This window comes from Gallus gallus, chromosome 2 (genome assembly GCF_016699485.2).
Source record: "Gallus gallus isolate bGalGal1 chromosome 2, bGalGal1.mat.broiler.GRCg7b, whole genome shotgun sequence".
In the NCBI taxonomy this organism is placed as follows: Eukaryota; Metazoa; Chordata; class Aves; order Galliformes; family Phasianidae; genus Gallus; species Gallus gallus.
Window position 1 is genome coordinate 23,863,471 of NC_052533.1, and position 26,117 is coordinate 23,889,587.

Below are 26,117 nucleotides of genomic sequence, written 5' to 3' on the forward strand. Positions count from 1 at the left end.
TTTGATTTTTGGCTGTATTAGTGAAGTGAACTCTTCTGTTTGAATGCCTACCATACCATTTGCATATACCAGCTCATGGCATTTTGAGTACTTATCATTGCCAAAAACATCTGTTTCATTTCTCCAAGAAATTTTTGTATTGCAGGTTGATTTTGCATACCAGTAGTGATTTCTTTTCTGATGGACAATTAGCTCCTCTCTCCCACAAATAATATAACAAATGCTGTACCTCATTAGCCCCGATCTTTGTTTCATAAATGCAAGCATTTTCTAAGGAAGGTGGAGCATAGTTATGTGGGGACTCCCATTTATTTTCACTAAAATTCAAGCAAAACAGGAGAGAGAAAATAAAAAGACAAATCACAATGATCAGAAAGCTTATCAACAGATTATTTTTGTAGTTCTTGGAGCTGGACGTTTTGATATTTAAATTATAGAATCTAGTGCCCTCAGTTTTAGAAAAATATGTGGGAAAAATAGTATCTGAAATACATGATTAAGTTCTATCTGATGTATTAGGTGGCCCTAAAGTGAGAAATTTCCTTCCTTGCTTCCTTCCTTTTTTCCCTTTTTCTCTCCTCCCTGCCTTGCCTTGCCTTGCCCCTTTTCCTCTCACTTTCCCATTCCTTCTCTTTCAAGTGCTTTCCTCTCCTTTGAATACAGAATCACTCTCACTGTTTTAGCTGAAATATTGGCATCTCTGGAGGTACCAGGCTCTGTCATTAAATTCTTTGATATTGACTCTAGAATTTTACCCCTAGATATTCTTGCCTGTAACAGTTAGGGGGAAAAAAAAAAGAAAAAAGAAAGAATAAATAAAGCAGAAGCCTTGATTTCAGAAAACACTTGCATAGTTCCTTATGAAAATAGATGGTGACATTCTGAATCATGCATTGAGGAATTCAGTCCCTAACTTGCATCAACCAACATTTACTGGGACAAGTTACCATTTTAATAGGTTATAATCTACTGATTGGAACTTTTCAAGACCACTTCTCAGAAAAAAATGTCTGCCAAGTAACTTTTGGGTTATTTTAAAGTATCATAAAGTATGTTTTGTAAATTACCTAGTGGTGTATATATAAATACATCTCTTCGATAAAGTCTTATCAAATGTCTTATCTTAACTATAAAGTCTTATCTTAAAATGTTTGTGCATTTAGAATATTTATATTTATCTTCAAAATGTGGATTCATTTCCTTATAGAGTAAATGAACACGTATTAATGTTGCAAAATATCAGTTCTTATCTTAGTTAATTATTTTCTTTGATGCTATCGAAAGAACATGAAAATTCACATATAAGATGATCTTAATTAAACAGTAGTATTCTGTCCTCCTTAATTCCCTTTGTATACACTGACAATTAGTATACAAAGGAGAGATTAATTCTGCCTTCACATATGATGCCCAGATCCCACTGCAAACATGGAATACATAAAATGCCATGCCATACCTGTAACCTGCCAAAGGGCTGTCATGAAGATGAATTCACTTTCCATGCTGCATTCATTTCTGTGACAGTCTCTAGTAAGAATCTGCATGAAATGTTTGACCACATGGAAAATCCAAGTCTCTTGACAGGTCTGTCATTATACATTATAGAGCGTAACAAAATAGTTTAAAGTTTCACTCAGTTGAATCTATAAAAAGAAATGCACATGATTTAAACCAAATGGGAAACCTCACTGTTGCATTAGAACTCCTTTTTGTGTTTTATTCAGTGTGGCTGCTTTGAAGAATACTTGTGCTAAATCTTGACTGGAGCCATCCCTGCACTTGAAATATTTTTGATAAACCATTTTAAAAGAAATCAAGATATTTCTACTTTTTTATTTGTTATTCCTTGCTGAAGAGCTTAAACTTGGGCTGACTTTGAGCTATGATCTTCCTTTCCTGTTAAAGGAAACAAAGCTGGATTTGCATGAATATGCCTCAAAAGCTCCAGCAAACCAAAGAGAAAATCATTTCTAGAGCGTGCAAATAGTATCTAAGCCAAGGGAAACATTTCCTTGAGCGTGGAAATCGTGTCTCATCCAAAATGGCAATCTAATACAACTTAAATTATTTAAGAAAAGATGTTTGCTAAGCAAATTAATGCGTATTCTCACCATCTTTGGGAAATGATTTTAACTTAGCTGGATTTCCTTATCTAACTTTTATTTTGGATGCCATTTCTGCACTGCAGTCTAAGAACATATCTAATGGGCAGCGGCTTTTAATTTAAATGGAAAATTTGAGAAGTTTGCTTGCTGTTTTGCCTCCTTGGCTACCAGAAGAGTTCACTTAGATTTCTGACAAGACGAGCCCCCGGTATTTCTTCGTACATTTAAAATCTTTTGCAAGTCAGCTTTAAAATACAGCCAAGAAAAAAATGCTGTTTCTGCAGATATCTCCGCCACTGATTAGTTGTGGAATCACGTTGGGCTTTCAGTCCTGTCTAAATTCATGTCAGTTTTAACACTTCCAGAAGACTTAAAATTCACTTGACTCTCTTCCTTTTCTTTTTCTTTCCTTTCCTTATTTGCTTTCACCATTTCAAACTCTCCTAATCATTCATCCACTATCATTTTGGTCCATTGGTTTTGATTTGTCTGACACTGCTCTTCATCAGTGCAGTCGCTGCATGTGTTAACATGGGATACCTGTTATTTTCATTATTTAGTCCCAACCCCTATGTCTCCCTCTTCGAAATCAGTGAGCACACCCAGTGATGCAGGCAGCCAGGACTCTGGAGATCTGGGACCCATAGGAAGGTAAGACAATGGCATTGAATAAATGTGTTTGTTTGCTTCACTTTCACTTCCTCCATTTTTCCTTCTGCTTCCATAAATAAGAACGTGCTGTATTTGATGTGTGCTTTTGTTTGTGCATTCTCCACTGTGTGTCACCATCCAGTTAGACTGGTCTGAGACGTGGGCACACACAGCAAGCTGATGATAAGATAGGTGCCAGAAGTCATGTACTGGAAGCAAGAACTGAAGTGATGAGTCTAAAGGAGCCCACATAAATCTGTCATTCTTTGTGGATATATGCTAAAAATAGAGGAAGTGCCCAGTTGTAGACCCTGTTATTTATGTGAGTAATCTTTGTGCATACAACCAATCCCTTGTGAAGTCTTGGTAATTGTTCATGTTACACCAGGCTTTCTTGGGTTCTTGAACTGCTGCTGCTCATTGCTGTGTATGGCACTGACAGTGGTGGGGTAGAGCTTGTTAAGAAGCAGGCTGAAACTCCCCAGAACCTCCTGGCAATCCTCTCTTGGAAACTGTAGTTATCAGATTATTTTGTGTAAGGTGGGAGGGAAGCTGCTCTCTTCTTCTTGAAAAGGATGGTGTGTGTGTAAGGGATGGGCACAGGGGAAACCTTCTTATCTTTGTTTATATGACTGAAATTGGAAATGCAAGTGGTAATCCATGAATAATTTCTAGTTTGGAGTAAAAAAAAAAAAGTAATGAGGATGCTGCTAAAAAGGTAAGAAGGATGCTGGTGTTCACAGAAGATACGTTTAAGTAAGAAGAGTTCCAAGCTACTATACTGTGTATTTCAAAAAATGTAGAACATGGGTCCTAACAGCTCTTTTTGTATTAAACTGTCACAAAATAAAACCAACTCATCCAAATCTGTGAGCCAAAACCTCTGCTAATAGCTTGAAAATTCATTGATTTCTCTCTGCAGTGTACAGTTTTCAGTACTATACTTCTACATGCATAGTCAGGTGCCGTACTACATACATAACCAGTAATGTTACAGAGCTCAGATTACTAGATTTAATTCCACACCAGCCTTCTGCTTAAAAAACCACAGTTCTGTAAGTTGAAAGTATATTGTCTTTATTTTCTGCAGTCCTAGATGTACCTGTGAGAATGCTGACTGGACACTTCTAAATTCTTCGTGATGTGGTCATGGTGTAACTTTTTTGATGTTAAGACAGTGAAATGTCCTGGGAGGAATTTATTTTCATATGGTTTACACTACCGCTTCAAATCTCCGCCAGCAACAAGCAACGACAGCATATGATTACATTTCTCTAGAGAAGAGAATTGAATTTGTCCTTGTCTTCAAGGGTCATGATGTACTATGTTGTGAGCTATTCTTCTGGATAATTTTCTGGATTGTTGTGGCCGTACTAGGAGTTCAGTGCCAATCCCAAGGCCTTGCTTGCTGTTCATGGCTTTGCTTGCCATTCACTCTGCTATTCCAAGTACTGTGTTTTGCACAAGATTGGCCAAGGGTATTTGCCTGGCGTGACTGATTTGTGGTAATGGCAATTGCACAAGCTGCTGTCCCTGTCTCAGGGCATCTCTGTAACTGGTGGGTAGTACTGGATGGTGGTTTGTCACTGGGTGCAGGAGATGTACTCAGTGTGTGTTTGGGTCAACTAGTATACTCCAGCATGCATGTGTGTTAGAGCCATCTTGGAGAGGAAAATGTGTCAGAGCTGTCATCACAGCAGGTAAACGGGATAAAATCACCCTCCCATGGAAGCGTCAGTTGGAGCATGTAGATTTGGAACTGAGGGTCATGGTTGGTGGGCATGGTGGGGATGGGTTGATGGTTGCACTAGATAATCCTAGTGGTCTTTTCCAGCCTAAATTATTCTATTTAAATTATTCTATGCTTTTGAGATCTCCCCCTTTTTATGATTCTGCTGTAAGTTGGCTGTACAACTGTAGACTGAGCATAGACTCAGGAGGAAAGCAGATTAATTCCAGAGCTGCTAATGCCCAGCCTCGGAGATCACAGCTTATCTGTTGCTGTTGCTGCTGACACTGCTGCAGGAAGAACTGGTGCATACAGGCTGGCAGAACAGAGCTACACAGGCTGGAGGCAGACTGATTATTTATTGCTGAAGCGATCTCGAGAAGAAAGTGTGGATATTTTAATAATAATAATAATAATAATAATAAAAATCTATGAAATCATAGGTTTTGGTTCGGTACAGAGGATAATGCCTTTGAGAGAAGCCCTGTTGAGAGCTTTGAGGAAATCAAGGGATGTTTGTATGGTCCCATGTGAGGCAGTGGTTTTTGGTGCAGAACTAGGCTGTGTTCATACTTCATTGGCACCTGATAGTCATCAGACTGAATCTATTGGTCCTGGTATCACAGGTATCCCTGAGGTTTGTTTTGATTGGCAAGCACCTGTGATTTCTTACAGACCAATAAGTATTGTGGAACTAAATCTAGAAATCCAAATTTCTGACATCTGCTTTTTAGGAAGTTAGTTGATAAATAGCAAGGGTTCAGGCAGATGGTGCTGAGTAGTTGTTGTCCAGGTATCACAGATCTCATCCTATCCTAGTTAAGAAAATGAAAACTAGCTGGTAACTTGCTTTCTATGTATAGAAATTCTGAGGAGCAGAAGGGCTCCGGTAGGCAGTGCTTAACAGACAGCAAATTGTTTGGCTTTGGAGCTGGCCAAATCTAAAACCAGGAAAACTGTAAAATTTTAATGACAAGACAAATTAATCACTGAAGCAATTTACTTAAATACTCTATTGGATGCTGTATCACTGGGCATTTCTCATTCAGGGTAATGTGCCTGGCCGACAGGCGGATAATAGCTCCAACAGGAATTCATTCAGAAGAGCCGTACAGCTTTTTGTTGCACAAGAAGAAAAGCCGTGTGGTCACAATGGTCCCTTTTGGAATAAGATCTATACACTGGTAGTGCTGCTATCCTGCAGCACCATTGTCCATTATCTCCAACATAATAGCTAGAGCAATGCTGCCTTTTCCCTGATGCCATTAAGCTTATTAGGATAACGTGTGGGGCGGGCTGTGTAATAACACTAAATTATGGAACCATTTCTGTCCTGTGTAGTACAGGTTTTTATGTGGGTTTTTTTTCTGCTCGATCTTCAATACCACATGGCTATTTGTCATAGCCTTTTCACCAAGGATGATGTTAGGTTTCAGGAGTGTTCCAACTTCTGGTACGTGACAAGACATTATGACAGCAACAGTAAGAATGTACAGATGTTAGGTAAATGGTGCTTGAAACCACTGGCGGTTTTCTTTGAATGCTTTCAGTTGGACAGAGCAGCCAATATTTTTGTTTATCATTCTTTGGTTGTGGTGGGGATAAATTCCAAGTAGGCAGAAATGTGTTACAGAAACACAGAACATCCCAAGGTGGAGAGGAGCATCGAGTCCAACTCCTGGCCCCACACAGGATCGCCCCAGAATCAGACCGTATGTCTGAGAACATTGTCAAGATGCTTCTTAAACTCCAACAAGCTCAGTGCCATGACCACTGCCCTGGGCAGGCTGTTCCATGCCCACCGCTCTCCGGTGCAGACCCTTTCCTTAACCCCCAGCTGCCCCCTCGACAGCTCCATGCCATTCCCTTGGGCCTTGTCGCTGTCACAGAGAGCAGAGCTCAGTGCTGTGAGGAGCTGCAGCTGCCGTGGGGCCTCCCTTCAGCCTCCTCTGCTCTGGGCTGAGCAAACCCGGGGACCTCAGCTGCTCCTCATATGTCTTCCCCTCTAGATCCTTCACCATCATTGTAGTTTAATTCTGGATCCCTAACTGTAAAGCTTAAAAAATAGGTTTTGCATGTACTGCTCCTAGTTACTAGGCTGCTCAGAACAATTCATCAGAGCCCTGTTGTTGCACAGAGAGCAGCTTGCCTGTTTCCACATCTTTGCACAGGGTTGGCTGTGTTGCTGTGCTACATAGATAGGACAGGAATATTACATCACAGCCTGAACTCTGGACAGATAAGTTATTAATTCACAGGGCTTTCTGTTATGGCACGTTCAGACATGACTCATTTACCACAAGACAGCATTGCAGGATCCCATTGAGATTCTGCTATAATACAGTATACTCTGCTTAGCTTGTTCAGAGTGAATATTTTGTTCAGGGACATCGATGCCCCGTGTTCTTTTGTTAATGGTCAGGTTATATAGCTGTGCATACCAGAAATGGAGATTTCAGCTAACTATGAGGACTGCTCTGACAGTAATGTCTCCTATTTTGTTATGTTGGCCCACAGTGTCAGAGGCAGATGATGGTGGTTGGGCAGTAGAGGTTGAACCTTCCCACCAATATTCCATTATGTTTTGTTGCTGTGTGATGGATGGCAGCAGAGGGGCAGTCTGACAGAATGGCATCTGAGATGGAAGTGTGTGTGAAGCAGAGGTGTGGAACTGAATTCCTCTGTGCAGAAAAAATGGCACCCGGTGACATTCATTGATGCTTGCAGAATGCTTATGGACACCAAACAGTGAATGTGAGTACAGTGAGGTGGTGATGACAGTGACAGTGGTTCACCTCCACTGGGGCAGATGCCTATAACTGCAGCGCACAGGCCCTTGTTCATTGCAAAATGCATAGCAAATGGTGGCGACTACACTGAAAAGTAGTGGTTTGTAGCTGAGAGTTTGCTCTTTCAATTAGTGTTATTATGCTATTTGTTGTAGTTTCCATGGAAATAAATAGGAGGAATTTTGGAGTGACCTATATATGTATTGCTGTGTCACCTGCAGGGTGTTTGTGTGCTCACCCTAGTGTATTGCACACTTGGATGAGTTCTATTTGTGGACCAAGGTATGATTTTAGCTGTGTAGTCCATTTTTTCTTCTCTCTTTCACTGCTTCTGTACATACCCAGTTGGATTCATTACCATACAATGGTAGGTTTGTGCAGTAGTGTCCCACTTATTGTTGAACTGGGTTTTGTGTATGTGCGCGAGTGCAATGAAATTGCATGCATGTAGCACTTCCCCATGTACATTTTGTAGTGGAACATGAGAATCCCATTAGGCTGTGTATAAGGTTTCCCACCTTCCATCTGCTCAGTAAAATGCAAAAGGCTCAGCTGTCTGGGGCGTGTAAAGGTTAATGATTGCCTTTCTTTTCTGCAACAACTTCATCTGTGCTCTTTTGATTTCTAACTTGCATACATTGCTGCATGTACATTTAGATACCTGATTGTTTTGGGGGTTACAGTAAAGACAAAGATGACAAAGTATTCTTCATCTTCTGGTAGTTGCTATCAGAGAGTGGTTATGTAGATGTGGTGTTTTGTCTGCTGTAATGTAGTGCAAACATCCAGGTACCTTATTTCATAGTATTCCTCTCTCAGTCCATTGATATTGGTATTTTTGTCTGGCTACGGCTGCTCATCCTGTTGGATTAGGGGACTATGTAACACTTTGTTTAAATGGTTCTTACCTGAATTATGTTATTGTTCCACTGATACCACAGTTTTTGAGGTGTTTGATGGACTGAAATTGTTTGGCTTCCATCAGTGCATGGATTTTATTTGCAGTAAAGCTTTGCAGGGTCAGTCCTTATTTAGATAAAGCCACATGTGAATATTTGATGAAGGTTACTGTGAAAATGAATTTTAAGTACAACATTAGATAGCAAAAGAAAGCAAAAATAAAAGAGAAATCAGGTTTTTCAAAGAGATTTTGAAGCAGTAACATGGCGTTTCTTGTAGAAGCTTGACTGCTGTGGAGGTGTTCAAGGTCAGGTTGGATGAGGCCCTGGGCAACCTGGTCTAGTAAATGGGGAGGTTGGTGGCCCTGCCCGGCAGGGGGTTGGAGATTCATGATCCTTGAGGTCCCTTCCAACCCAGGCCATTCTGTGATTCTGTGTGTGTGAATCCTGACTGCCTCATCATCACTGCAGACTTTTATTTTTAAGTAAAAAGTTGCAGCCATCCTAGAAATAGAACAGCTGTTGGTAATGCTGGATGGCTTTTCTCTGAGGAGCAGTGTCACCTTTGGGTTTGGCTGCTGGCAGGCTTTTTTGTCCACTGTGTCAGTTCATCTTGCAGTTACTGTGACCTCTGAATGCGTTCCCAAGTTGAGTTCAGAGAACGCTGTAGCAGCTGTCACATCAGCTTGGATGTTCTTACTGACAGTGAATCAAGAGCACATCTTCTGCTCCCTTATGCTCTTTGGAGTTCAGAAAACATTTGTCTCCATTCGTGTATCTTTTCATCAGATGTGATTTTGAATTCTTTCCATCTACTTTTAAGCCTTTGGGGTATAAAAACAAATTCACAGTGGTATGTTTTCTTTCATTGGGTTGATGTCCACACTCAGTTTGTATTGTCCCACTGCGGGGAGAGCAGAAGCAGTTTTGCTGTGTAGAACGTTCACTCATTTTTGTATAGTTATTAGTTGATCTGCTTTTTATGCAATGCCTCAACATTAGACTTGACTTGTCCTACATTGTTTGAAATGCAGACATGAAGCAGAAACTTTTTCTTTCTCATATAACATTCAAAGGGAAAGATGTAGCTTTGGAGCATCTGGGCACTGAGTCAGTGTGCAGCATTTAAGTAATGTATTTACCCTTTTACAGCTGTGTGTGTAAGTCTCACTCACTGTCTGTCAAGTCAGAAGAAGGTACACCTAGTTAAGAGGTGTCTTCTTGGCATGTAAAAATTAAAGCCTTTATTTGCTGTTCCCTCATGAGCATATCCAAATGTCACTGAAGTCTTAATGTCCTGTGCTTTACAGGCTTTTTGCCTGAAAAAAAAAAAATCAGACTTGGCAACTCAGCTTTTATTTCCACTATTTCACTTTTAAGCAGCACCTTACCTAACACAATAGCACATTGACAAGCGAAAGAAAGGGTATCAGGATACCACCTTCCTTTTTAAATATCTCTTTTGCTGTTTAATTAGATGATACAGAAGGCAGAGGAAGAGGTTAGATCCTGCTCTCAATTTCAATTATACAGTAAGGTGAAAGTGTTGTAGTAGATCATCTTTTACTGTCCATGCAGCCTATTTCCTATCCTCTCTTTAGGCAAAGGGAATCATAGAGCAATGTAAAGACTCTAAGGGAACTTCAGGAAAGACCAAGGGAAAATACATGCTTCACTTGAATGATGTTTTGTTCAGAAGGGAAGGATTTTAACCCTAGTGACTGTAGTGTGCTGCAGACATGAGTCTGTCACAGTGGGGAGCTGAGAGAAAGGCTTGCTTGGTGGCTGGAGGCATACAACGTACATAATATGTATATAGCCCTGTGAGGTGCTGAGCTTGCCCCTCTGGTTTTGAAGGGCTTGGGATGGTATGGTAAATCTCTCAGGCTTCCCATCCCCCAACCACTTATGGGATGGTGAATCTGTGCACGAGACTGGAGGAAGGCGGATTTCCCACAGTCTGTTCCCTCCTTTTGTGTCTGCACAGGAACAACCACAGTTCTCCTCCTTTTACATCCAATGTATATTTAGCACAAGATATTTGAAGCCTCCCTGTGTCACATATATTTTTTTAGCCTCTAAACATAAGCAGACACCTTAGGGACCGATACTTGGCAGTTGCTTTCAAGTGTCTGTATATCTGACCTAGAAAGCAGGGAGTGTTTTTCAGTGCGTGCTGGTTACAAAGTCAGAATGGTCTGTATTAATTAGAATCATCTGCAATGCTTTTACCATGTGAGCCTGTGGCATCATTAAGGAGTTTTATGCTTTCATTCCTAAAGGATGGATGGAGTTCAGTTCTTCCAGATCTTTGATTATTTTTCTCATTAGCAAGCATCTCCACGCTATAAATTAAAGGAGAAGGAAAGATTGTCATTCCCAGGGTACTTCATAAAATGCCTTGGAAACCTGAGCCCCAGCTGCATCATGAAGAAAATAATATTAATGTATAAAGCCCCACTTAACCGTTTAGGCTATCTGTAACCTAACAGATACCTACAAGATACCTACAGCTGTAGGTATTTTGCTGTATTTTTTTCCAGACGCATCATTAATATATTTAGTCAGACACTGAGACGATTCAAGGTCTAAAACACCAATGCTCTTAAAACAAAACAAGTCAGTTTATTCTCCTTTAAAAACAACTTACTTGGTAAGGGCAGCTCAGCTTAAAGAGAAGTTCTCTTGCATAGAATCTCTTCTTGATTTAATTAAATTTTGTGACATCGCCTCTTATGTTGAACTGTTTAACGTAGTTAAACTGGTGCTATTTTTTTGCAAGTAGACTTCTGCCGCACTTGAGTATTGTTCATACCCACAGGTACACTATCACAAAGCAAATTCTGTGTAGGAAGGACAGCACCAACTCTTCTCCCAGCTTGCATTTAGTGAATTTTTGCTCTGCCATGAATAAGTTGCTGAAAGCTTTCAGCCTCTTCTTCAGTTGCGAAAACAATATTGCAGGTTCCAGCCTTGCTGTTATCGGTCTGACTCATTGGAAGGGCTATGGATTGCCTTTACTAGACATGACTAATAAATGTAGCCCTGTCTCTTATGGGAATCTTTCCAACTCCCTTAAAATTTATGAGAAAATGGTTCTTATATACACTTTTGTGCACTGAATCAAAGTGTCCCAACACGAGTGCTGAAGTTCCTTCAAATCATCTGCAGGACCTGATGACATTTTGGATCATCCAAATTCTCTTTTGTCACTCAGGCTTACTCTTGGTTTAAAAACACAGGATTAAAAATGTATTTCTTTAAAGAATTTTCAAACTGCTTCAAGGCTTGTTGCAAGAACAAAGCAACTTGTGCCTATCTCCTCCTGAACATGGTTTTTATTAATGCACTTTCAGGATGGCAGTTCATGCTCTCCAGCACTTACAGTAAATCTGCGTGGATGCAAAAGCTCAGCAGAAGCTTCTAACTGTGTTGACCCTCTCTCCTCACAGAGACTGCCTGCTGTTCCCAATGACCTTCTGGTAAACCATCATAGATTTCCAGACTAAGATTCCTGTAGCTATGGCATATAAATTGTGAGAAGGACAAGGTTCATTACATTGCCAGGTCATATTCTATGACGTAGTCCTGAAATAAGGACAGCTTTAAATATAAGAAATAAGTTCAGCAGATTGGATGAATTTTACTGCTGATTTACTTAGTGTAATTCTATGAATCAACAAGGTGTTCATCCCATTATATATCAGTATATAAAAATCATGTCAGAATTTTTCATTCCAATTTAAATTTCAAGTGGATTTTGAAAATTATTATATGCATTTAGCAACAGAGTCTTGATTTAAGAGAACTTTTGAATATACATTTTTTTAAATATTACCCTATGATTTTTTAGAAATATACCTAAAAAAAAAAAAGTATTTTAAACTCATGCCTTTCTGAAAAATGCTATTATGGTTGCCAGGCATCTGAAAGACAGTGCTGTGCTCTGAGGGAGGTCATCGTTGCTCTTTTTATTGGTGAAGACTGGAAGTCAGAAGTGTCAGCCTGCTTGGAAACGTAACTGCAAACCCAAGTATCCTGCTTTGCTCCAGCAGCAGTGCCAAACCACTTGTTCACTGAATGTTTTATGGCATTTTATTTTATGATTCCCAGCCTGGCTCCAAAAACAAGAACCCACGGTGATGTCGGACCCTTCTGCGGCACAAATGTAAGTGAGAGTCTTGTTGAGAGGCACAAATCCTCCCTAAAGGCTGATAACCATCTTGCTTATAATGTGCTTCAGAAAACAAGTAGCACAAGGAAGGTATTTTCTATTTTGCCAATCCCTTCAAAGTGGAACAGATCTGCTAAACAGAGCACAGATGGCTCCTGAATAGTGACTTAAATGCAAAGCACCAATTGAGGCAAGTGGTACTTTTCCATCTCTGAGTAATAGCTTTGGATCTTCTTGATCTATTTTGTTTTGGAAACACATTTTAAATGTATGACCAATATCAGAAAGTGAGAATTACAGAGGAGAAAATTAAGATTACAAAAATCTACAAAAAACAAACCACTTATCTATACACATATATATTTTCAAATATCTGCTGTAACTTCTTGCAGTTTCTAGTTCAGATTTTCTAATTAATCAATATTAAAATAGGAGCATTGGAGAAACTGATTTAGACACAACAAATTAGGTGGAACTCTTTAAAAATTTATAGCTAATTATCTGTGTAACCTTACACTGATTCTGGCAATATTCAGACCCTGGGGAAAAAAAAAAAAACAACAACAAACAACTAATTATGTGATAGATTATGTATTAAATTGGCAAATATTACTGGATTGTAGTTTACGTGGACATATTTGGGGTCATTAACAAATGCTTTTAAATTTATCTAAACCCTTGTAGTTTACTGGTGATTTAAAAATAAAATCTGACAGCTGTGGCACCCCGTATTTTTAGGAATGTACCAGTTGGGTGGAACCCGTTCTTCTGTATGTTATCCATGTACAGCACAGTTCTCAATGTAAGCAATTCTGAGTCTTGTGGAAACTGTAACCTGGGCCCATTTTTAAGCATGGGGCTCATCTTTGCATCAAGCTTAAAAATAAGAGTCCTGTTATTGTTTTCAATTTAATGCTTTTAGGTGACAGCACTTAGTTCTTTTTCCTTTTTGTCTGCTTTTTTCCTAATTCACTTCTTATGCAAGTCAGAATAAAAGCAAACCAGAACCAAATGGAATGTTGCAGGCTTTCAAGTATCAGTTCTCCTGTCAGTACAGAGGCGGATAGCCTCTTGGCTCTGCACTGCGGGGAGATGGAAGGGAGAGCAAAGAATCACACAACCACAGTGGCTGAGGTTGGAAGGTACCATGGGAGGCTGTCTGGTTGAACCCCTCCACTCAAATCAGGCTTACTTAGAAGGATTGTTCCCTCACCACACTGAGGTGAGGCTGGCTGGCCTGCAGATGCCCAGACCCTCCTTCGAACACAAGTTAGATGCATTCATGGTGCCACTACCAGTGGCCTGGGGGTTTCTTGTGAACATATTGGTAGAGTCACACAGGCAAGGTGTCCAGGCCTCTCCAGCGTAGGAGTGTAACGTAGATCTTTGGGTGGGTTTATAACCTACCCAAGTTAGTTGGTCTTTTCCAAAAATTCTCTTTGGACAGCTACCTTTGACACCTATTCATAGCTGGAGGGTAAGCTGTGTACTCAGAACTCTTGTATGGAACTGTCTCCTGTCTTCCTGTTCTGATGCAGAGCCAGTGATAACTTGCTTCTGTGTCAGAGCACTTCCAAGGTGCCTGAAGTGTAAGTTCGGCTGCTACCTTGGACAGGGGAAGGGGCAATAGTCATTTTTTCCTAACATTCGTAGAATTTTAGAAGCATTTTACTCTGGTGCAAAGCAAGGGCTCTTTGAGGCTTTGTATGCTGTGTCTCCCTCTTCTTTTTTTTTTTTTTTTTTTTTGTCACTCTGCTTAACAGTCTGTGTTCTGCTTAATGGGATTGGCCTTTGAACTCTGAAAACTGCAGCGCACTACATCTGTGGAGTCATGATACGCTGTATTTTTGGGCCAGAAGAGCATAGTCAGTCCCCACACAAGGGATAATTTTAGGATGTTGCTGTTACCACAAGAGAAGATGCTGGATTTAGGGTGTCAGGTTGTATTATTAGAGACACATATGGATAACTCTGTTCAGTGGATACTTCAGGACAGTGTCAGTGTGGTTTTCTCTTGGCCTGGAAAGCACAGCAGCTCATGGTGACAGGAGATGACACAGTGTGGTGTTTGCTTTCCTCCAGTTCTGTTTGGAAGAGTGATTTGCAATGCAGCAGAGAGGTTTCTACCCTGAGAGAGGCCCCCTGGAAAAGCGGGGTTTGCTGTTATTTCTGTGAGTAGCCTTTTTCAAAGCATGAATTTTCAGGCCTGGTTGCTCTTGACCTGAGAAGGGAAAGTAGGGGAGAAAAGAAGTCATGCAGAACACGTTCTGGAACATCCGCAACAGATGAGGGAGGATTTGATTTTAGCTTCGGGGAAGAAGAGTTGGAGCAAAGCTGCCAGCATGTTGGATTAGGGCATTTAGCAGAGCTGAGCTGTGCCACAGTCTGACCATGATCCAGGATATTCAATATGCTTTTGTGATGGTGCTTTAGTAGGTACGTTTGTTGGCATTGGTGTCTAACTTGTTTTATGTACTATCACCAAGGCCAGATAAAAAGTTTTCATTATCAGCTGAGAAGTCTTCTTTAAGACTGAATTTCAAACAGCTTTAGATGACGGAATCTATGCTTCATTAATGCATTATGAGGCTGGGATCTTTCTAAAAGAGTTCAAGTATTTTCTTTCATTTGTAGTTTGTTTATCTTGGTTTTTTTTTCTGCATTTTTAATAGACATAAACAGCATAATGCAATTAGAATAAAATCTTCTGGAAGTAAGTTTCTGCAGGGCACCAGAACACATGGCAGAGTGCCTGCTTTTCCTTTCTAATTATAGTACAAAAAAGGGAATCCTTCTGTTTGAATTCCTTTTCTTCCTCTCTTAAAGTTTGAAATAGTCCCTGTCCTCTTGGAGTTCTGCTCTAAATATCTTTCCAGTGCTGTGGATGTGAATTCAGAGTAGAAAATTCAACAAATTGCTTTACTATCTGATCTTTTCTTAGATGTGTGACATCTTGGTCTCTTTCTCCCCTTGCTTTCTCTCTGCAGGTTATTCCCCTACTGGCCGGGGAGAAAGAAAATGTGCTGTATCAAAATGAACTGGTACCCTTTCAGTACAAATGGCTGAAATAGCACCAGCATCTAAGAATGCTGTGCTAAACTCCTAAAATATTGAGATCATAGCACACAGCAAATAGGGGATAGTTACAGAGAGGTATCTAAAGGAAAAGTATGAAAGCAGATCATTTTAAAGGGAGGTAATAACTCTTGTACTTTGTCTGCTTAGTGCAGGATCTACAAGTCCTCATTCCCTTCATGCTGCTTTAGACCAATCTGTTAATTGGTAATAGTTACAGTTTTTTATCCTACGATCACTCAAGGGCAGCTGTTCTTCACCAGGCGTGTAAAAGGAAGATTGATAGCAGGGCTATTGTTTGTCTCTGTGTGGGAGACTTATATAGCAACCAGCTTTGAAACAATGTTGGGTAGTTCTCATTAAAAGAGTGTCTGTGCTTTCTGGGTGATGGGAACAGCCTGATCCGGCTTAGTCCTGACTGGATCTCATGCTCAGTGAGTTCCCATCTGTGGAGTTTCCAGGGACTCTTCCCATGCTGTGTGCACTCACTTCACCCGCGGGAGGCTCAACTCACATGGACTGCGGGAGGTTTGAGGAAGGACTGCAGTGTGCAAGGGAGTACTGCTTTTTCCTGCCCTGTCTGATACTCAGAGGCTCTTTTCCCCATTAAAGTGCTGTGGTGACATTCTTTAGACTTCTTTTACATGGCTCTCTGCCAGAGTTCATTGAGTCTATTCGGAGGGACTTTCCCCATTCTGCAGTCTCTGAAAAGCCCAGAATGAAAGCACCTGTGCCTGGCTGCTGAGCTACTGGTCACACAGGCCCACATATTCGTCTTTGGGGTCTGCTGCATTACTCCCTCTGCCCCTCTCTTTGGGTGACTAGAAGTCCCAAAGCCAATTTCAGTTTTCTTTTATGAGGAAGGAAGAAAAACAGTGGAACAACATGAAATGCTTTTCTTCATGAAGAAATCTCTTGGGAAAGAACTTGTGCACTGGATTTGAAAAAGATTGGCACTGATTTTTTCACTGTGATCCAGTGGCATTTCACAATCCCCTTTGAGAACTGTCTGCAGGAGAACAAGCATAATGGTAATGCTCATCCCAACAGCCAGGGAATGTCATGCAGCATGTCTTCCCGTCACAAACAGATTAGCTGTAATTTCCTAGTTTGGATGACTGAATAGGATAGTCAACATCGTCTTTGGGTTACGAGTCCATTAAGAATCTGTTTATTTCTTCTTTAGTGTTATTGCCATGGGAGCTGGCTAAATTATTATGTCTTCCCTGTTCACTCCCTTTTGTTTTGCTCTGCGGACACTCTTCAGGTAGCAGGAAGAGGCAAAGGGCAAACCAGTATTGTCCTTTGAAACGTGGTAGCTTCCTTTGCTCACCACCCTCCCTGGTGTGTGTGTAGCCGTTTGCGTTGTGTCTCCTAGGGCAAGACTGGAGCCTGAAGGCTACCTTGTTGTCTGAAGGCAGCCTTGTTGTCTGCAGTAAATAGTGGTCAGCTGAGCTTGAGAATACAACATACCAAATTGCTCCCTTATCTATTTTTCAAGCCTTTGCAAGACGTAGCACAGTGATGCTGAGTAAACAATTACCATTTGGAGCACAAATCTAAGAATTATTTTTTTTACAGATGCACTCAAACTGTTGAAATACAGGTATATTCAGGAGACAAACAGAATTGTCATTTAAAATATATATCAGTATCATGAACGTCTCCATGCCATAATCCAGATTATTACATTAAAAGAGTCATTGCCTTCACTACATGTATGATCTGCATGTAACAAACAGTGGCCAAGAGGTAGCTGTGGACTAAGGGTCGGATTAACTTCTTTACATGAAGAATTCCAGCAGTAGGTATTGCTTTTCTCATATTTTGGGGATTTGAGTGTATTTTGGGACTGACTTGAGTGTGTGAGATCTCTAAATTTATTTTGTTCAGATAACCAGCTCAGCATAAGATAAATGTGCCCTCTTGTAACTTGGTCTGGATTCTGAGAATTGGTATATTGGTATACTGTTGTTCCTCTGGATTAGCCTTTCCCTCTTGGAAATTTTGTATGTTTGGAAATAGATGGAGAGGAAAAATAACTGAAATGAGTTGAGTATGGTTTCTTGTGTTTCGAAAACCTGTGTGTGCATGTACAAGTAGCCTCTAGGTAGATATTACAGAGAAATGGGCCTATGCATAACAAGTCCTCCTGGACGTTACTGACCTTGGTTCCATTATAAGTCATTTTCACACAGATAGCTTTTTAATAGTGTATGGGTAATACATTAACCACTGATGCTTTTGCCTTGCGTCTGCCTTCAGATCCTTGTGCCCACTTTCATTTCAGCCTTACTTGAGCTACAGTCAAGTAACAGGAAAAAAAAGTCTTTCTTTCTTGCTGTATTGTTTTGTCTCTGACCATTTTGTAATACTGTTTCATTTTGGAGGAGACTTTCTGTATCACTGTAGTCTTTTGTGCCAATACGCATCACTGCAGATCAAAAGAACTTGCACCCTTGCATTGCATGGGAAAGCAGCTTCACATGAAAGTTCTTCATTCTTTTTGTACATGCAGGGTGTCGAGAGATTTATCATTAGCATTGGTAATAGTTTACTGAATATAGGGCGTAGCATAATTGTATTGCTTTAAGAAATCTTTTACTCGTCTAATTAAATAACTTGTTAATTTATGTGAATGATTTTTTGTCAGAGTTTACTGTCGTTGCAGAAGGGCTTGTGTAAATTGAACACGGTTGGTTATATGGCTGTTCATGGCAGAGTGTGGTCAAAGTATATTCTGTGTCCTCAAAACTTGTGTTCAAAAGAAATGAGTGGAGTTTTAAATTTTGAGGACTGTTGTTATCTAATGTGCCTGCATGATTTATTTGTTTAAGTGAAAGAGTGCTTTCCTTTGGTTTAGCCTCTACTAGTGAGAACGTTGCATAATTAGTGCTCATATCAAAGAAAAAGGTGTTCAGGAGCCAAACTTGTACCTTTGATGCTGTCATGGATTCTGACAGCTCTCTTCTGTATTAGATATGGCTTCATTAGTGAGAGGAAGAATAAAGTAAAATCAAGAAGTGAGTAGGCATTTTGAAAATGTTGGCTTGAACACGTCAATTTTTGCATTTCTAAACCAGGGGATTGGAAATATTTCATAGTACTCCATAAAGGCCCCATGAGTGTTTGCAGAGTGTTTAAGAGATGTAGCTTGACAAGTCGCATCACATTGCAAGGAACAACATCTTCACTTGAGACCGCACCTCTGGAGCACTTATGTTATGTGTGTTAGATCCGTGTGACAGTAGGCTGTGAAGGCACTGTTAAAAGCAGATTTCCCTAGATGTGCTGCTCCCCTCTCCTCCATAAATGTTATCTGGATTACGAGAAGAGGAATTTGTTGATTTGTCCCAGGTGCCTCCAGAATGTGTCAAAGCTGGTGTCAGCGTGTTACTTCTTGTAGGGTGTTTGTGCCCAGAGCACTTTTTACAGGTTGTCTTCCAGTCTTAGGAGTATATGAAGGGCTAGACTACTACTCCTCAGTGGAGTTTATGGCAAATCCATTTTATCATACAAACACAATCGCAATAAATTGTAAAATTTTTAAAGTTGCAGGTTTGTAAATTGTGCATATTGAGTGCATCAGCCACAGTTAGAGGGTTAGAAATCTTTCAGGAAAAACAAAATCTTTAACCTATATCTGAGAGGAAACCCAGCTGCTTCTCTTTGTTTACCAATAATATGCAGTTTTAATAAGTTGCCTGCCCTGTCATGGGCTAACATCAAACCTTGCACTTAAAGATTGAATGTACGACATACGGCATGTAAGTAATGAGATGGGGTTTTGTTCATCCTTTCAGTTAATTCTGTGTGTTCTTTTTTTTCCCCCTTGTGCTGCACGGCTGATTACCACCCTAGGACCTTGCAATGGGACACAGACCCCTCAGTGCTGCAGCTCCAGTCTGACTCTGAACTTGGGTATATGTCTGCTCTTTATGTTATTTCATTTATCATTTCTTTGCAAGAGTTACGCTGCGAATGCTTCCCAGATGAGCTGTTTGTATGTGATTTTCATTTGCTTTGTTGACTCAGAAAGACCATAATTTAAGTTTCCTTTTTTCAGTTTCGTCAATAAGAAGCTTCAGCAAAGCCATCTTTGTGGAAAAAAAACTACTATTTAAAGAAGCTCATGAAAGATAAGCTGCTATTTCTGTTGCCCGAAACACAATACAAATAACTATTTCATTACAGATGAAATGTTATTATTGTGGCACTTTAATGTGCATGTACAGTAACACTGGTCTTGTTCGTACCTTGATTCAGACTTCTCTTTCTGAATCATTTGCAAGGTACTTTTCCCCCTTCCTTCTTGTTTTTGTTGTAGTTATGTTGTTTCCACATGCAGTAACCCACATGCAATAACAATTTCCCCCATTTCCTTAGGAACTGTATATGTATTTATAATTGTGCATTTAAGTATGATCATAGTCCACTAATTGCCATTTAAGTTGAGTACAGGTCAGTCAAGCATTACCTAATTATACTAGGGCTAAAATTAATATTCTCCAGTTTTACATGGAACTTCTCTATCCTAACCACCTAAAAAGTTGTTTAGGTAGCAGAATATAACTAGTATAATTAAGGAGAGTACCAAATATGTTTATATTTTAAAACATCACTATAATAAGGAACAGAAGTTCATGTTTGTCATGAGTATAGCTTAGCATCATCAAGAGAAGTCTGACAGCATGAAGTGGTTCTCTCTTATCTCCTGCGAGCAATCAAGGAAAATCAGAAACAATGGCTTTTCTAAGCAATATCTCCAGATCTAACATCAGCACCGTGTTATTGCTGAAGCTCCAAGTACATAGTCATGGCTGGTAACCACAAAACAAATGCTTTAATAAGTTACTGAATTCTTTGTGGTCACTGAAGTTATCAGAGTGTGTTGGCAAGTGAAAATGCTGCTCACTACCATCTCAGACTGAATTTTACAGTCTCTCCTAGATAAGAAAATTGGGTGCTGTATCTTCATCATAAGAGGCAGCAAAAGGAGAGAAAATAAATAAAGGAAAATCAGCAAGACCTGAAGACATGAAATGCCCACCTGCAGAGATACTTAGGATAAATTGTTTCTCTGAAAAGGAAAGGTAACTGTCTTTCAAGTTCTTCAGAACTTGACTCATAAGCAAAACCAAATCTCTGCAATGAATAATTGTTCTACCTATGAACTGCTGGGCTTTCCTGTCTGTTTTCAGGCAAGTATCTTATTCTGCTGCAAGTTCTTTGTGTTTTCTCGCCAGCAATTCATGTGAAATTCATTCACCATTCTCTAGGCTTCAAGAAAAAACAGTTTCCCTTTAAGTATTAATTAACAGTGCTCCCAGCTGCAGTTAGTGCTGTTTACCAGGAAAAAAGACCAGGAATAGAAAGTATCCAGAGCGCTTTCTAAATAGGCCTTCTCCCTATCCAGAACAGTTAGGAATGCTTTTATTTCAGGTGTGATTTCAGGTAGATCTAACATCTGCAGCATCACCTGGATCATACAAAAGGGGAAGAGTTTCTAAAGCTGTTTGGATGTGTGGAAACCTTTTTGAAATCTCAGCTGCCCTTCCCCAGAAGCTGGGATTTAAAGATGAGCACTCTCAGAAGCGAAGGTCCTCAAATGGCTGTGCAAGGCAAGGTGGTTTGATTCTCATAAGGATAAGCCGGTGCATAGCCACAAGTCTTCAATCTTTTAGGAGCAGTAAAGACAGAAAAGAAGAATGCCAAAGAATGAACCCATGAGTATGCTCCGTAAGCCCTTTGTCTTCTACAAGGCAGAGTTAGACAGAGGACCATGTATTTCTCTGGTATATGGCTATGAGACTAGATAAAACACCAGCATGAAAGAAATCCTGCAGTCAGGATGCAAATGATGTGTGTAGCTAAACACTTCACATCTTTCTTTTCCTACAGACAGAGGATTCAATTTTAATGCATAGGCTTTAATTACTGTCTTCCTACTGACATCCCATAGGCAGTTTTGAAAGGAATCCTTCAAAGTTTATGTGCTCTCTAAGCTGAATATCCAATAAGTTGTAAATGAAAAGAATTATGAGTGTCTCAGTGTGTATGGGAGATGAGACATTTTAGTGCTGCCCTAAAAAGAATTAGACTAGAGCATTATAGCCCATATTTGGCAGAGTCCGTGTAGTGAAAGGATGTTCCTGTTGTCCCTAAGTGCTTAGGACCAAGAGTTAGGTTGGCTTTTTATCACATGAGGGCCATTACAGGTTGATTAGTAGGGTCAAAAAAGGAAAGACCACATTCATTCAAATGAAGATTTCACAGTCTTCATCGGTTACAGTGACACTATGCATTTAGACAACCATCAGCAGTTCCTGAATAATAAATGTTTTAGGTAAAAAATTAAACAAATTCTCTCAGCACGGTGTTCTGGGTGGTAGTTCACTTCTTAGTTAGGAATCTAGACAGGGGCTAACCCAACAAGCAGTTAAATCCAGCTCTACATGAGGACTGGTATTCCCCCATCCCTAGCCAGTGAAAGAGATGGGAAATGACCTCAGGTAAAACTTCTGTTAGAATTAGGCAAGGGTCTAGATTAGACACATGATTAATTAGAGCTGATACTTAACAGAAGCTCTTTCAATGAAGGAGGCTTAAGAATCTCAGTAAAAGGAATCAGATTGAGATGATGGAGGACTGATTGTGAAGGAAAATCTTTCAAACTTGATGTCAAAGGATGGAAAAGCATGTAAGATTTTTCTGGGGAAGATATTTATTAAAGCTTAAATTCATGCATGCTCTCATTTAAAGCAGCTACAAGTGTACTACTAATGCTCTTGTTGGCTGTTACAGATTCTTAAAGTGTATTGAAAGCTACAAAAGTTTTTCTGCCTCCCATAGAGAATTTTCAGGGAATCCATGCTTTTATTCACGTTGGCACAGTCACAGGTGTTTGTGAGGATGGTGAAAAGAAGAGGTTCAGAGCTGTAACAACCCTTACTGCTCTAGTGGTCTGTTATGTGATGTGGCTGATTCATACTGATTACCCACTGAATCAAATTGCATTCAGCTTAATAACAACTCAGCCAGTAAAACAGATTGGAAAGATATATAGCTGATACAGCCTTAACAAGCATAAGAGTTCAGTAGGTGTCATCCAATGATGACCATTTCTTTTTGAATACTCATTTTCTCTCAGACATCAGTGTTAACTGAATACCTGAACCACTGTGAACGAATGAGATAAAAAATAAGTTTGACCTCTGTTCTCCTGGCAGTCAGGAAGGCAGAGAGGAAATGGATAATGCGTATGAATTTTCCGCTTTTCCAAATTGCTCTCCTTAATAACGTGACAGTTCAGAAACGTTATGTCCCCGGATTTATATCCTGTAGATATGTAAGCATGCTTACACGTGTTGATCTAGGCATCTGGACTTATTTAGTTGATCCATTTATTATTTGCATATATGTATTTTTGTCTGCTGAAAGTTGGTTTTTTTTTTTCCAGTAAAAACTAGATTGACATCTTTGCTTATTTGCTTATTCTTCACTCCCTACAGTCAAATAATATTCAGGAAACAAACTGATATACTTTTTTCCCACCACCATTGGGTGAACTGCATACAACTAAAAGTGTTTGTGATCATGCACAGCTGTCTCTCTCCCTTTTCCCCTTACCCAGCTACACTGTTGGTTGGCTCTACTGATTTAGTTCACATGGCTCATTTAAAGTCAGGGGAGTAGTACAAAGAGAAGGCTCTATCTGTTCCAGGTGTGTCTCAGGGCTCCACTCTAACCCTTGCATTAGGACTCTAATGATTATGAACCTACAGCAAGTCCACTGCTATTAACCCCTGTGGAAGGGAGAATCTCTTTATGGAAATTATGCACCCTGCTCTCTTACTGCTCTCAGGTGAACATTTGACTGTCCCAGTCCAGCATATTTAATACCCACTGTGCCTCTTGCACTGTTGATTATCTCAGGTTGAGGACTGAATCTCTTGAATAGGCTGAATGTTGTAGTAATAACTGTGTGAAGGAGGAGACAGGTTTGTTGCGTGTTGTGAGGGACACAAGCAGGTTGTACCTTGCTCCCATTTACAGTTCCCCTCAGCAGCATAACCTAGATCCAGAGAGGTTTTAGTGGCTATATTTTATTATGGCAAATGATTCCCGAGTTAATTTTCCTCACTGTAATTAGGTTCTTTTCATCCATAGCGCATTGTGTTTCATCTTAGCAAACACTGAAGTATTTTTTAATCCTGTCCATAAAAGCAAACACTTTTGTTCCCACTACTGACTTACACCTAACATAACTAACCTTTTGATGTTCTGTGTTCAATCTTAGACGCAGACTGCACAAACTAGGGGTGTCAAAGATTACCCAGGTTGATTTCTTACCTCGGGAGGTGGTATCCTACTCCAAGGAGACCCAGACACCTCTTGCCACACATCAATCTGAAGGTAAGATACGTTTTGTTCAAAAGCATTTTCATAGAAAATAAGTATTCAGGTAAGACTTTAAGAATGTAAGAAAACTGATGCTAAATCATAATATAACCACTTACCCACATATTTTCTGCAAGCCAGGTATTGTTTATGTGATTAATGGCTGTTCTGGTGAGAATAATTAAAATAATGACTTTAAATTCAGGTGGAACCAAACTGCTTTTGCCTCACAATGGATTGTGCCTAGATAATAGTATAATGAGAACATATTTTCAAATAAATCATTATGAATATAATTAAAACGGTGCTTTATCCCAGTTTTCTTGCTTTCTCAAGGAAGTTATTCATTCCATGCTTTGTAAAGAGGCAGTGATGGAAAGTTGCCCTCATGTATTTGGCCGGTGTAATTGTGTCACCCTCCAGAATATGAATCTTAAAAGACGTTAGTTTCACTTCATGTGCTGAAAAAGAAGGCTTACATACTTCCATGTGGACAGTCCCATTCTTTTTTCTGCTTACAGCTGTGTTATCTGTACTCATGGAGCTGTTTGTTAACTGTTTGGCTTTCCTGTTGATTAGCAAGCATGGAGGTGAGGGATGAGGAGAGTGTTTATCGAACTGTACCTTACAACTAAACTTGCTAGTGTTGGACTACTGAAGACTGATTGCACGTGAATTGAAACCATTTAAAGTGAATGTAAATAAATGAGCCTGATATAATTCTCACATTATTACTATCAGGTAAAAGAAGAAAAACTGTTGACAGTCTTGGTTATAATTTTTGTTTGTTAGTCAGATAAGACACTGTAATGATAAACATAGTCAACTATTCTTCTGCAAATAGATTGCCAGTTTTGCCTTTAAGACTCCTGAGCTAGATAGAGAATTGTACTTTTTCAGATCATGAGTTTACCTTAGTCATCTGTTGACTGTTACGGTGCCTTCATGCATAAACTACCCAGTTCATTGGCTGCAGCTTCTTGAGCAGCATGTCATGACAGCTTTGCCTTATCGGAGGGAAAGGCTGTCTCAGAAGCCTCCCTTGTTCAGTCTGGCTCAGCTCATCTCTCCTTGTTGATCTGAGGGCTGCTGAAGCCTGGAGTGAATGGGACTTGTCAACAGAGGCCATGCTTTTCCGATGTGCGAAAAACAGATTCTCAACTCTGGGAGTCATTGGTAGATAAGATGGAGGTGATACCTACCCTTACTAATGCAGTACCTTTAACCTGAGCAAAAGCTTATGGGTACAGGGAGTTGAAATATGGCTTTGTGTTTTACCTCTCCCGGGCCTGCTACTTCAGTCCCCAGTACCTGACCTGACTTTCTGAACATGTTGATGTCCCTTGAGTATGGAATAAGTTCACAGAATCACAGAAGATCTTCCTGGATAGCAAAACTTTTTTTCCAAGGAGATCTTCAATTGTTTTGAAATCCTTCTGTTCGTTGGACAAGAGGCCAACCTTCTGCCTTTCAAGGGAAAAAGACAGTATGTTGCTCTGAGAGGTCAGATGGTGATAGATGGTTTTGGTGGTTAGATTTATGCCTTTCTTGTGCCCTGTGTTGTCACAGTCAAGTAGAAGCAGCAACCAAAGTGAAGTTTTAATATTCAAACATAGCAAAAATATCATCCCACCACTTCTCTCATGTGAGTGGGTGAGGAAGTTGAACTTATTTTCTTTTCAATCTGCTGCTAGGGAGTTCTGCACGCATGAATTGGGCATGAATATCACCATGCATTATTAAAGAAGACTCGGGAAAGTTTGATTATTCCGTTGAAATGATACTTAGTTGGAAGTTTGCTAGAGGATAAATAAGCTTTGTGATTTTGGTCTACTTAGTCCGATGGAAATCACTTCTTAGGTTTTCAGTCTCCTAAACCTCTTTATGAACGCTGAGCCCTACATGCTGTCACTCTAAACATGAACAGCAAACACAGCAGTTCCTCAGGAGAGAAGTTTTGAGAAGTCTCTATGCTGTTCCTATGCATTCATGTGATAAAATATAGCCATTATCTTATCAACAGAATGGTTCAGCCATTGCTGTAGTTAAGTGCTCAGTTATTTGGTATCTGAAGCCTTAAAGTTTGAGAAAAGGAAAAACAAACCTCTTATTTACTTAGGCACGTCTGACTTCAGCTTTCAGAATTCACTCTTTTGCTGCCTATCTCGGACTCCGTAAATCATGCTGGATTTTAGAATGACTCTGTCACACATTTGATTCTGGCTTGAAAGAAGAGAACTAACAAAGGTACAGCTGGATGGAAAGATCTTGCCTGTATGATAAGTCGCCAGGTTG

The 26,117-nt window shown here is 39.9% G+C and overlaps 1 protein-coding gene across 13 annotated transcripts in view; it reads left to right on the top strand.

The window, feature by feature from the left end:
* Nucleotides 1-26,117, top strand: part of DYNC1I1 (dynein cytoplasmic 1 intermediate chain 1) — a 181,425-nt gene that overhangs the window by 17,538 nt on the left and 137,770 nt on the right. For 4 of the 13 annotated variants that reach the window (XM_015281907.4, XM_015281908.3, XM_015281914.3 and 1 more), the window contains exons 4-6: nucleotides 2,615-2,756; nucleotides 19,284-19,343; nucleotides 23,722-23,837. In XM_015281907.4, the coding sequence (XP_015137393.1) occupies nucleotides 2,615-2,756; nucleotides 19,284-19,343; nucleotides 23,722-23,837 (318 nt within the window). Of the gene's footprint in view, nucleotides 1-2,614; nucleotides 2,757-12,095; nucleotides 12,342-19,283; nucleotides 19,344-23,721; nucleotides 23,838-26,117 lie in introns of those variants that run through there. The other 9 variants (XM_015281909.4, XM_040694730.2, XM_015281911.4 and 6 more) reach the window with 6 other exon arrangements.